This window comes from Carettochelys insculpta, chromosome 8, assembly GCF_033958435.1.
Source record: "Carettochelys insculpta isolate YL-2023 chromosome 8, ASM3395843v1, whole genome shotgun sequence".
In the NCBI taxonomy this organism is placed as follows: domain Eukaryota; kingdom Metazoa; phylum Chordata; order Testudines; family Carettochelyidae; genus Carettochelys; species Carettochelys insculpta.
In genome coordinates, this window is record NC_134144.1 from 63,697,479 (window position 1) to 63,710,321 (window position 12,843).

The 12,843-nt window shown below is 43.6% G+C and overlaps 1 protein-coding gene across 5 annotated transcripts in view; it reads left to right on the forward strand.

Moving 5' to 3' along the window:
- The window catches only part of HEG1 (heart development protein with EGF like domains 1), a 104,061-nt gene that overhangs the window by 36,274 nt on the left and 54,944 nt on the right, over positions 1-12,843 (forward strand). For 4 of the 5 annotated variants that reach the window (XM_075000926.1, XM_075000930.1, XM_075000927.1 and 1 more), the window contains exons 3-6: positions 1,749-2,075; positions 4,615-4,950; positions 5,858-6,190; positions 8,732-9,073. In XM_075000926.1, coding sequence (XP_074857027.1) covers positions 1,749-2,075; positions 4,615-4,950; positions 5,858-6,190; positions 8,732-9,073 — 1,338 coding nt within the window. The remainder of the gene's footprint in view (positions 1-1,748; positions 2,076-4,614; positions 4,951-5,857; positions 6,191-8,731; positions 9,074-12,843) is intronic. The other variant, XM_075000929.1, reaches the window with a different exon arrangement.

Sequence of the window (12,843 nt, forward strand, 5' to 3'; positions counted from 1 at the left end):
TTATCATCCAAAAAAGCAGTACCTCTGGTAAACTCCACCCAATACTCGGCACCAAATATAAGTCATGGTTTATAAAGGCGTTATGCCCTGTTGTTCATAACTATATTTTAGGGCAGTGGTTCCCAACATTTTCACTAGTACAGCCCCCCAATCACATCCCTAAACTGCTTTCAGACCCCACCATCAAAGCCACTTCTAGCAGCTACGTACACTTTATTAAATGAAAAAGGAAACCACAACGTAGATTATTGGACAGTAATTCATAATGTTATTGGAAGAAATTAAGTCTAAAAATAATAATTGATTGTAACTTTGCGACTCATTTAAAACTAATTTCTATTATCATTTTTATTTATCTTTTACTTTTTTCCCCCCAGACCCTGTGCAGTAACCTCTGGGGGTCCATGGAGTCCAGGTTGGGAACCACTGTTCTAGGACATTCTTGATTTCATGGGGGATATTTTTTAAGAAGGATGATCTGTAATCTCCTCTGACCATCTTATTAGTTTCATTTGTTATTCTTGGCCAACCAGTGACATGGAGGGGAAACCCATGACTGGTAATTTACATTAACCATGCAGTTGTCCCTAAGTTATTGAGCTCAGCCAGCGAACTCTGCTGAATTTCATTACAAACATTAAGGTGACTAACACCTTTGATGGCCTTCTGGGACTGACTCTTATTTACACCAAGGCATCTTTACATAACTCTGGCAATATAACAAGATGTGCCTTGAGAACTGTCCAAGTGTGCCATGAAATTTTGCAGAACCACTGTGGAGGGAAATAGAGGACCCCACACCTACTGGGGTTCAATCAGCAAGGCTGCCTGAGTCCCAGCTGGCACCAGGTTGGTCAATTTCCTTTCACAGCAGCTCTGGTGTAGCAGGGGCATTGGTGGAGTGGCAATAGGGGCAGGAGCCTATTGGAGCTGGGATGTGGTTTAAATGCCTTCTCCCGGTTCCAGTGGGCTGGCAGGGAGGGGAGACTGCTCTCTGGAGTTGCCTCCTCCCTCACCCTGTGAGTAATCGAGTAACCGCTGAAATTTTCAGCCGTCAGTCGATTATGCAACATCCCATTTGATCCTTGTTTAGTTTGTTGTGTGCATTACTATGTTGCAAACCTCTCTGATAAGACAGTAACTGTAGTAAATGTGAGGAAGTGTGATGTTTAGGAGCAATCAATTCAGCTGAAAAAGTGGGTGTGTTGTGGAATTATCAGCTTAATTGATGTGTGCTGTGTTACTGAAAAAGTTGGGAACCACTGGTGTAAATAAGAATCATTTTCTTTTTTACAGGCAAAGAGATACTGTGTGTAAAGGTTTCAGTCAGTGATTTTTTCCTGAGGCCCTTATCCTGAAAACACCTAACTTTATTCATGGACCTGGTCTCATTGACTGTGACCAGGAGCACAGCTGTGTACGTGCTTGAGTTTTTGCAAAAGCTAAGGGTTAAGTTGTTTTTTTGTTTTTTTGTTTTTTTTTATCCCTGCTGATTGAAAAAATTCCACATACGCTATGTGGATGATTACAGCATCTCACGTAAAAACACATTTAATTCCGTTGGCTAATTAGACAGTATCACATCAGTATTTGCACTGTTTTCTGTGGAGTATAGGGAAGTTTTAGGTAATAGTGCAAATACAGCAGCAACTTCAGCTACTAGTATAACCCCAAACTGGCATATCTTTAAGACTTGCCACTGTAATAGTTGTTAGTACAATAATCATTAAAATATTGTTATATTTCAGCCATTGGAAGCAACCACCAGACAGCTAGTATTCGGGATATGGAAAAAAAGATTCCTAGTTCTCGTGATGATGCTGTGCATATTTCACCTACATTCAGCAGGGGTGCAAAGAGGACACTGCAGTTGCTAACAAACCCCATCACTTCTACTAATTCACTAAAAAACGCCACTTCTCAGACAGGAATTTCCATGTCTTCAGATCTAACCCACTCCTCGCCTTCTGTGTCATGGAGTGGAGGAAGTAATCGATCATCAGCTATCACTCATCTCCCTGGGTCTTCAACAGGGCATTTACTTATTCATTCCTCTTTAAAGAATGGCTTCCCAGGTGAGTTTGGCTGTCTGTAAGCTTGTCATTTCACAGTGAAAATATTATAATGCATTACCAAATGTAGGAATAGTAATGCTAAGCACTGTTATGTTTATTGAAAAGTTAGATAGGGTTCCAAGGAGAACCACAAGAATTGTCTGATGGCTGTAAAAATACAGTATTTCACAGTAAGAATACCATAAAACATTTTCAAACATCATTTTTTTTTAAAATGTAGGAATAGTAATGCCTAGCAGCTAGCAATTTGTATTGAACAGGTAGAGATGGTCCACAGAACTGCAAGAATTATCTGATGGCTGTAAAATATGCCTTGCAGTGAGAGATTTAAAGAACTCGGTCTGTTTAGGAAACAGAACACAAAGAGGTGACCTGCTGGTAGACACCTCTTTTATATAGCAGACAAAGGAATAACAAGACCTAGTCACTGGAAATTGAAGGTAAGAAATGAAGTGCAAATTTTTATCAGTCAGGACAATTAGAACATTTATCTGAGGGATTCTCCAACACATGAAATCTTGAAATCAAGTTCAGATATGTTGCTGAAAAGTTATGTGCTCTAGTTCAGCCACAGGTCTTTAACCTTGATACGGGAATCAGTGTATAAAATTTTATGGCTGTTGTTAAGCAGGCAGTCAGGTTAGCTCACGTCTTTTCACAGAATCACACAATGACAGAATCATAGGGCTGGAAGGGACCTCAGGAGGTCATCTAGTCCAGTCCCCTGGTCCAAGCAGGATCAACCTCCACTAAGTCATCCAGCCAGGACCTTGTCCAGCTGGGACTTAAAAACCTTAAGTGATGGAGAATCTACCACCTCTCTAGGCAATGCGTTCCAATGCTTCACCACTCTCATGGTGAAGTAGTTTTTCCTAATATCTAACCTACATCTCTCCCTCTTCAACTTCAGACCATTAGTCCTTGTTCTGCCATCTGACACCACTGAGAACAGTTTCTCACCCTCCTCTTTAGAGCTTCCCCTCAGGAAGTTGAAGGCTGCTATTAAATCACCCCTAAGTCTTCTCTTCTGTAAACTAAACAAGTCCAAATCCCTCAGCCTATCCTCATAGGTCTTGTGCTCCAGACCCTTAATGATTTTTGTTGCCCTTCGCTGAACTTGCCCCAGCAAATCCACGTCCTTTTTATACTGGGGGGGCCCAAAACTGGACACAATATTCAAGATGTGGCCTCACCATTGCCGAATAGAGGGGAACAATTACTTCTCTAGATCTGATCTGCTGATAGGAATAAGGGAATTTTGAAGTTCCCGGGGCCTTTTGTGTGGACAAGCTGTGCGGCAGTGAGCCACAACAATTTCAAAGTGCCCTGGCCGGCAGCATGCTAATGAGGCACTGAATATGTATTTCAGCACCTCAGCATTAATCTTCGAAATGGCCATTTGCATGGCTATTTGGAAGATTTGGGCTAGTGTAGACACAGCCATTGTGTGAGATCCCCCTAAGAGTCTTGACTCCATTGTTTCCATTAACGACATCGGTGATGGAGTGAAGAGTGTTCTTATAAAAACTGTGAATGACACCAGGCAGGAAGGGTTTGCTAGCACTTTATTAGGACAGTCTTACAATTCAGAATTAGCTTGATAAACTGGAGAATTGATCTGAAATTAACAAGGCAAAATTCAATATAGTTCATGCAAAGTACCCCCCTTAGGAATGAAAACTCAAATGCACAGACACAAATTGGAGACTGACGGGCTGGGAGGCAGTACCACCAAAAAAAGGTCTGGAGGTTAGAGTGGATCACAAAGGGAGTATGAATTAACAATATGATGCTGCAAGGTTAAAAAAAAGAGCAAATGTGATTCGGGGATGAATCGGTGGGTGTGTTGTGTTTGGGCACCACACTTTAAGAAAGATGTGAACAAGATGGAGAGAATCCAGGGGAGAGCAATAAGCACAGTAATAGCGTTAGAAAACATGACCTCTTCTGAAAGGCTGAAAGAATTGGGCATAGTTAGTGTAGAGAAGAGAAAACTTCAGAGGAGGGGGGAGGGCTGATAAGTTTTCAACTGGTGAAAAGTTGCTGTAAAGAGAAGAATAATCAATTGTTCCCATGCCCATTGATGGCAGGATAAGAAGTAATCAGCTTACTTGTCAGTAAGGGGCATTCAGGTTTAATATTGGGAAACACTTTCTAACTATAAGGAGATGCATTGAATAGGTTCCTTAGAGAGGTTGTGAAATTCCCATCATTGAATGTTTTTCAGAACAGGTTAGACAAACAATTCTCAGGGATAGTCTAGGGAATTAGTTAATCCTGCCTCAGCAAAGGGGGAAATACTAGATGGCCTTTTTGAGGCACACTTTCCTACTTTTCTATGACTCGATGATAAGACAGCAGTCAATGCTTGCCATTTCCTCAATATAAAGGTTTTAGTCACAATTTCTTTCCATACTATCATTTATTTTCTCCATCATTTTCCTGCAACACACAAATTATGGGAATCTAAATATTATTGCAAGAAAATTTGTGTAGACTTATGAAAATGGGATTTTAATATTTCTTTATCCTGTTTCAGCCATTAAAGGTCACCATCAGCCAGTGAGCAGCTCAATTTCAGAGACAAAGTTTGCCAGTTCTCACACTGCCAGTACATACATTTCAGCTACATCCAACAGAGCTGGAGAGAGGACATTACAATCTCTAATAAACAGCAGCAGATCTTATGCAACAAGAAGCTCTACTTCTGGTACTGAAGCGTCCAATTCTTCCTATTTCACCAAGTTGTCATCTGTATCTTCTGTAGCCCTGACTGGTGGAACTAATATCTCATTGGATGTCATAGATTTCACCAAGCCTTTGACAGACCCTTTGCTTACACAGTCTCATTCTGCTTCCAAAACTGCTTCCAAAGGTGAGCATAATTAGTCTTGATTGCTGCTTTAAAGTGGCACTTAGTGTGCCTCAGAGCTGTGTGCCGGGAATGCCGTCTTCTGCTCTCCATGTGTGTAACCCACACGCCTACGTGTGGTTAATTGTCCCGTGTAGTGGTACCTAGACCACTTCAGAGAGAAAGAATAAGTGTCCTCTGCAGCCTAAGCTGAGAGTCAGGTGCTCTTTAGCTCAAGCTGTAGAGACACCTGCACTAAGCTGCAGAGGTTCCAGGGTTGAGCCTGGCTGAATGCAATTACACAGGTGCCCCACTGCTTGGTGGCAGGAGCACGTGACACCAGCTCTGATGAGTCACCAGCATCGAGTTAGAGGAGGGAGGTGGGGTGGAGAGTCTCTAGGGGAGGGAAGAGGTATTGGGTTAGTGTGGGGAGCTGGGGATGCCTGGCTCTGGAGGAGGAGGGGTGATACATATTGGGTGTGCCATGAAATTATAACCAGTGCCAAAGTGTGCCACAAAGTGGTAAAGGCTGCTGAGCACAGCTGAAGACTCTATTGCACACTAACATCTGACATAGACAAGCCCTTAGTGATTCCATGTTTTAACCCCTCCTGAATTTAATTCCAAATATTTCTGTCCTTTTATAATTTTGAAAGGCAGCAGCATAGCACGCAAAGCAATAGAACTGAATGATGGAGAGAAGCATGGCACTTGTTAGTGCCACCGTTTCTTTAATTGCATTTCTCATGGCTTTATGTTGCGTGTTCCTGACTATACAGGGTTCACATCTCTCAAAATTAGCAGTTTCTCCAGAAGGAAAGTACCCATATTTAGTATTCGTACATGCACTCTTGCAATCTGTGTGATACTGTAAGAAAAACTACCCATTTGGATTTATGCATATGGATTTAAAACCTCTGTTATCTTTTAGCCATTGGAAATAGCCACCAGCCAATTAACATCTCAGAAAAAAGGACTACAGATTTGTATACCAGCAGTACCTACACTTCAGCATCATTCACCAGTAGTGAGGAGAGGACGTTAAAGTCTCTAATGAACAGCATATCACCTGATGTAGCAGACAGCTCCTCTTCTAACTTAGGAAATACTGAATCTTCAGATTTACCCCATCCCTTGTCTCCTGTAGCACAGACTGGGGGAAATAATACCTCGTCTAGTGACTTCACTGAGCATGCCACAGATCCTTTGCTTGGACACTCTTCCAACACTCCAAGTTATTTGACTTCACTAAATGGCCCTGCAGGTGAGTTTATGATTTCAACTGGTTAGTGCTCTGTTTGTTTTTAAGAACCAGTTTCTGTTTAACTCAGATTCTTAGCTATCTAACAGATGTATATGCCCTCCCCCCACGTTATCATAGTATCTGAACACCACACAGTCTGTAATGCATATATCCTCACCACACCACAGTGAATTACGCAAGGGCTGTTATCCCCATTGTACAGATAAGGAACTGAGGCACAGACAGACTGACTAATCCACTGTCTCGTAAGTTGTTTGTGGCACACCAGGTATTTGGACTTGGTTCCTCTTATGGTCTTAAATTAGCACCCTAACAGTTTTTCTTATACACTGCTCTTAATATTTTAAGCCTTCCCCGTTTGAAATCACAATACATTTTTTTTTACTGTGCAATTGTTCGTTCTCTGTCAGATTTTGCCACCATTGTCCATGTCCACCTATGTCATATCCTTCAGGTTCTCCCATTATGTTGCATGGGACTATATGCCCTGTAAGGTGAGACACAGTGTGAAATTGGAGATTCAGGCACTTAGTGATTGTGTACTAAGTAGCTAGATTGACAAAGGTGTAAAACTCTGGGTTGCTTAGGTACTATACCTGGGGATGGTACCTTTCAATACTTTGTAGGTGAACTTCACGGAATTGCTGTACCAGCTTTGCTTCATTAACATGAATTATGGCTTTTTAAGCCTTTTTTTTTTTGATTGAGAGAGCCAGTGATTCTAAAGTGACAGTATCAGAGAGGTAGCTGAGTCAGTCTATATCTTCAAAAACAACAAGGGCTACGTCTACACGTGCACCCAACTTCGAAATAGCTTATTTCGATGTTGCGACATCGAAATAGGCTATTTCGATGAATAACGTCTACACGTCCTCCAGGGCTGGCAACGTCGATGTTCAACTTCGACGTTGCTCAGCCCAACATCGAAATAGGCACAGCGAGGGAACGTCTACACGCCAAAGTAGCACACATCGAAATAAGGGAGCCAGGCACAGCTGCAGACAGGGTCACGGGGCGGACTCAACAGCAAGTCGCTCCCTTAAAGGGCCCCTCCCAGACACACTTTCATTAAACAGTGCAAGATACACAGAGCCAACAACTAGTTGCAGACCCTGTATATGCAGCACGGACCCCCAGCTGCAGCAGCAGCAGCCAGAAGCCCTGGGCTAAGGGCTGCTGCCCACGGTGACCACAGAGCCCCGCAAGGGCTGGAGAGAGAGTATCTCTCAACCCCCCAGCTGATGGCCGCCATGGAGGACCCCGCTATTTCGATGTTGCGGGACGCGGATCGTCTACACGTCCCTACTTCGATGTTGAACGTCGAAGTAGGGCGCTATTCCCATCCGCTCATGGGGTTAGCGACTTCGACGTCTCGCCGCCTAACGTCGATTTCAACTTCGAAATAGCGCCCAACACGTGTAGACGTGACGGGCGCTATTTCGAAGTTACTGCCGCTACTTCGAAGTAGCGTGCACGTGTAGACGCAGCCAAGAAGTCCCGTGGCACCTTATAGATGAACAGATATTTTGGAGCACGAAAGCTTATGCTCCAAAATATCTGTTCATCTATAAGGTGCCACGGGACTTCTTAATGCTTCTACAGAGTCCTGAAAATAAAGGTCCCAATTTCATTCTGGGCTGGATCAGTGTAGGAGAATAGGATCTAGCCTGGAATAATTTATATCTCTTTGATTCATATGCCACATTGGCCCTAACACGTCATCATAAATTATAGCATTTGATGAACTGCTGCAACTGAACTACTTGGCTTTCACCTTATTGAACCATAAGTCTATGAAGGATTGTGCCCTGTCATACCATCCTCCCTGCCGTTCAAAGCTTGGTCTCCTCAGCCACATGCGAGTCCACAACTGATGAGCCTGGGCAAGCTCAAGACATCACCGTCGGACATGACGGACTGCCTACAACCGTCTTCCCATTCCCAACATGATTCCGGTTCTTCTCCTTCCAGAATGTGTGCGAAGGCCAGTTTGCATAGAAACCAGTTATGCCAGCTGAGAACTCCCCTCTGCCTAAGTAATCTGATGCTGTCCATTGAGGGGCAGGTTCCATCACCCTGCAAACTTTCTGCTTTAGATCATCCACAGAAATCAATCTAAGCAACAGATTTAATCATTTCTAAAGACTGAATAGATGTGAGGATTTCATGAATAGATGTGATGATTTCACATGCCCCCCCAAACACAATCCCCAAAAAATGCCAGCTAGATTGGATCATACTTATAATAATTCTAATACATTACTCCTGCTTATTAGATGCTTACTTTGGAGAGACGTGCTTATGAAAGTTACAATCTTATAAAAATATTTCTTTTTTTAATATACACTGATTAATACACAAAGAATTTTATTCTTAGCCTAATCTATATAAGCCATATTCATTGCATAGCATGATTTAAGTTGGAGTTAAACTTCTGCTTTATTTGGTTTTGTATTTCTGGACCTAATGTTTGTAAAACTTGCAAATCAATTGTTGTTTGGCCATATTGAATTTAATTTCTCTCTTTCAATCCCATTTTAGCCAAAGGAAGTAGCCACCGACCAATTAGCATCTCAGCTACAGAAAACGCAGCTTCTGATTTCCATGTCACTCATACTCAAATTTCAGTAAAATTCAGCAAAGGTGGAGACAGGACGTTAAGATCCATAACAAACAACACCACCTCGCCCGGTGTGGCAAAAAGCCCCACTACTATTTTAGAAAATATGAAGTCTTCTGATTTAACCCTGGCCTCAACTTCTGAAGCACACGCTGAAGGAAGTAATGCCTCATCAAGTGACTTCACTGACCCGTCAGTGGAAGCACTTCTTACGCGTTCTTCCAAGAGACCAAGCTATTCATCTTCACCAAAGGAACTTGCAGGTGGGTTTTATGATTCCCAGCAGGTCAGTGTGCTACTCAAAAATAAATAAAATAAGTAAGTAAAAGAGCCTCCTACCCACCGAATATTGAATCAGATTCTTTTTTAAAGGAATCAGTTGGCTTTTAACTCAGAATTATACCAATCACAGTTACTTATGTGACCCACTGTTACTGTAGTATCTAAGTGGTCCATCAACATAAGTTACAGATGTTTAGAGACTACTCTTAGCTCACACCAGTTGGCTATTTCCAAACTGAATAATAAGCTTATTGAAAATGATGTTGCAGATGTGTCTTGTTCTGCCCCCTTACCAGGCCCTGTGTGCTTCCACTCCTCCACTTTCCTTGTAGGTTGTTGGGACCAGTTGAAGGAGAAGCTATTAGTGCCAGCTGAGAGGTCTCCTCCACCAGAAGAGTTTTCAACTAGCCATTTAGGGCCAAAAGCCATCACTCTGCCTGAACTGGGTGATGTTTTTCTGGTCAATATTTTTTTCTGTGAAAAATGGAGATTTGGCAACACTGAAATTGTGTCATGATTTCATGTACGTTTCATCAAATGGTTCAGGTAAAAAAAAAATTACCAAAGAAGTCAAAATATTCCTTCTGACATTTTTGCAATGAATCATTTTAGTATTTCAGTTTTATGCGACTGGATGTAGAATCATAGAATCCTAGGGCTGGAAGGGACCTCAGGAAGTCATCTAGTCCAGTCCCCTGCCCAAAGCAGGACCAGCCCCAAATAAATCATCTCAGCCAGGACGTTGTCAAGCTGGGACTTATAAACCTCTAGGGATGGAGATTTCACCACTTCTGTAGGTAAAGCACTCTAGTGCTTCACCACTTTCCTGGGTTACGTCTACACTAGCCCCAAACTTCGAAATGGGCACGCAAATGGCCGTTTCGAAGTTTACTAATCAAGAGCTGAAATGCATATTCAGCACTTCATTAGCATGCGAGCGGCCGTGGCACTTCGAAATTGACGCGCCTCGCCACCGCGCGTCTCGTCCCGACGGGGCTCCTTTTCAAAAGGACCCCGCCTACTTCGAAGTCCCCTTATTCCCATCAGCTCAGGGGAATAAGGGGACTTCGAAGTAGGCGGGGTCCTTTCGAAAAGGAGCCCCGTCGGGACGAGCCGCGCGGCGACGAGGCGCGTCAATTTCGAAGCGCCGCGGCCGCCCGCATGCTAATGAAGCTCTGAATATGCATTTCAGCGCTTCATTAGTAAACTTCAAAATGGCCATTTGCGTGGCCATTTCGAAGTTTGGGGCTAGTGTAGACACGGCCCTGGTGAAATAGTTTTCCCTAATATCCAACCTACACCTCTCCCTCTGTAACTTCAGACCATTGCTCCTTGTTCTGCTGTCCTTCACGACTAAGAACAGCCTCTCTCCATCCTCTTTAAAACCCCCTTTCAGGAAGATGAAGTTTACTATCAAATCACCCCCCACTCTGCTCTTCTGCAAACCCCAGATCCCTCAGCCTCTCCTCATAGGTCATGTGCTCCAGCCCTTTAATCTTTTTAATTGCCCTCTCCTGAACCCACTTGAATTCATTCACCTCCTTTCTATAGTGGTGGGGTCCAGAACTGGATTTAGTACTCCAGATGTGGCCTCACCAGTGCCGAATAGAGGGGAATAAAAACTTCTGTAGATCTGCTGGAAATGCTTTTCCTAATGCGCCCCTAAATGCCATTATCCTTCTTGGCTACAAGGACACAGTGTTGATTCATATGCAGCCTCTCATCCACTGTAATCCCCAGGTCCTTTTCTGCTGCACTGCTACTTAGCCAGTCTGTCCCTACGCTGTACCAATGCCTGGGATTCTTCCGTCCCAAGGGCAGGACTCTGCACGTGTCCTTGTTGAACCTCATCAGATTTGTTTTGGCCCAATCCTCCAATTTGTCTAGGTCACTCTGGACCCTATCTCTACTCTCCAGTGCATCTACCTCTCCCTCTAGCTTAGTGTTATCTGCAAATTTGCTGAGGGAGCAATCCATCCCCCTCATCCAGATCATTAATAAAGAAGTTGAACAGTACTGGCCATAGAAGCAATCCTTGGGCCACTCCACATGAAACGGACTGCTAAGCAGACATTGAGCCATTGACCACTACCCGTTGGGCCTGCCTGTCAAGCCAGCTTTTTATCTATCTTACAGTCCATGTATCCAATCCATACTTCCTTAACTTATGGGCAAGAATGTTGTGGGAGACTGTACCAAAAGCTTTGGTAAAGTCAAGGTATATCACATCCATTGACTTGCCCATGTCCACAGAGCCAGGTACCTCATCACAGAAGCTAATCAGATTGGTCAGGCATGACTTGCCCTGGGTGAATCCATGTTGACTATTCTTGATCACTTTCCCCTCTTCCAAGTGCTTCGAAATGGATTTCTTGAGGCGTCCCTCCATGATTTTTCTGTGGACTGAGATTAGGCTGACCAGTCTATAATTCTCCTGACTGTCCTTCTTTCCTTTTTTAACAATGGGCACTACATTTGCCTTTTTCCAGTCATCTGGGACCTCTCCTGACCCTCACACATTTTCAAAGATAATAGCCAAAGACTCTGCAATGACATCTGCCAATTCCCTCAGTACACTTGGACGCATTAAATCTGGAGCCATGGATTTGTGTGCATCTAGCTTTTCCAAATTGCTCTTAACCTGTTCTTTCCCCACTGAGGGCTGCCCATCTCTTTCCCATACTTCATTGCTTAGTGCCATAGTCTGGGAGCTGACCTTGTCCATGAAGACTGAGGCAAAAAAAGCATTGAGTACTTCAGCCTTTCCCACATCATCTGTCACTAGGTCACCTCCCTCCTCCAGTAATGGCCCCACATTCTCCCTGAGAACCCTCTTAGTGTTATTATGCCTGTAGAAACCCTTCTTGTTGCCCTTCACATTCCTTGCTAGATGCAGTTCCAATTGTGCTTTCACTTTCCTGATTACTCCCTGGCATTCTCCAGCCATATATTTATACTCCTTCTTAGTTATCTGTCCAAGTTTCTACTTCTTATACACATCCTTTTGAGTTTAAGCTCACCAAAGATTTCCCTGTTAAGACAAACTGGGTGCCTACCATATTTGCTTTTCTTACTGCACATTGGGATGGTTTGTTCCTGTGCCTTCAATAAGACTTCTTTAAAATACTGCCAGTTCTCCTGAACTCCTTTCCCCTTCATATTAGTTTCCTGAGGGATCCTGCCCATCAGTTCTCTCAGGGAGTCTAAGTCTGCTCTTCTGAAATCAAGGGCCTTTATTTTACTGCTCACCTTTTTTCCTTTTGTCAGAATCTCAAAATCAACCATCTCATGGTGCTGCAGCCCAGGTTGCCACGCACTTCTATTTCTTCATGAGCTGATGGGAATAAGGGGACTTCGAAGTAGCCGGGGTCCTTTCGAAAAGGAGGCCCGTCTGGACAAGACGCGCGGCGGCAAGCCGCATCAATTTCGAAGCGCCGCTGCCGCCCGCATGCTAATGAAGTGCTGAATATGCATTTCAGTGCTTCATTAGTAAACTTCGAAACGGCCATTTGCGTGGCCATTTCGAAGTTTGGGGCACGTGTAGACCCGGCCTTTGTGAGCAGCAGGTCAAGCTGTGCATGGCCATTGGTCGGTTCCTTCAGCACTTGGACCAAGAAGTTATCCCCAACATTCTCCAAAAACTTTTTGGATTGCCTATGTGCTGCAGTACTTGTCTCCCGACAAATGTCTGGGTGATTGAAGTCTCCCATGGGAACCAGGGCCTGTGATTTGGAAGCGTCTCTTAATTATC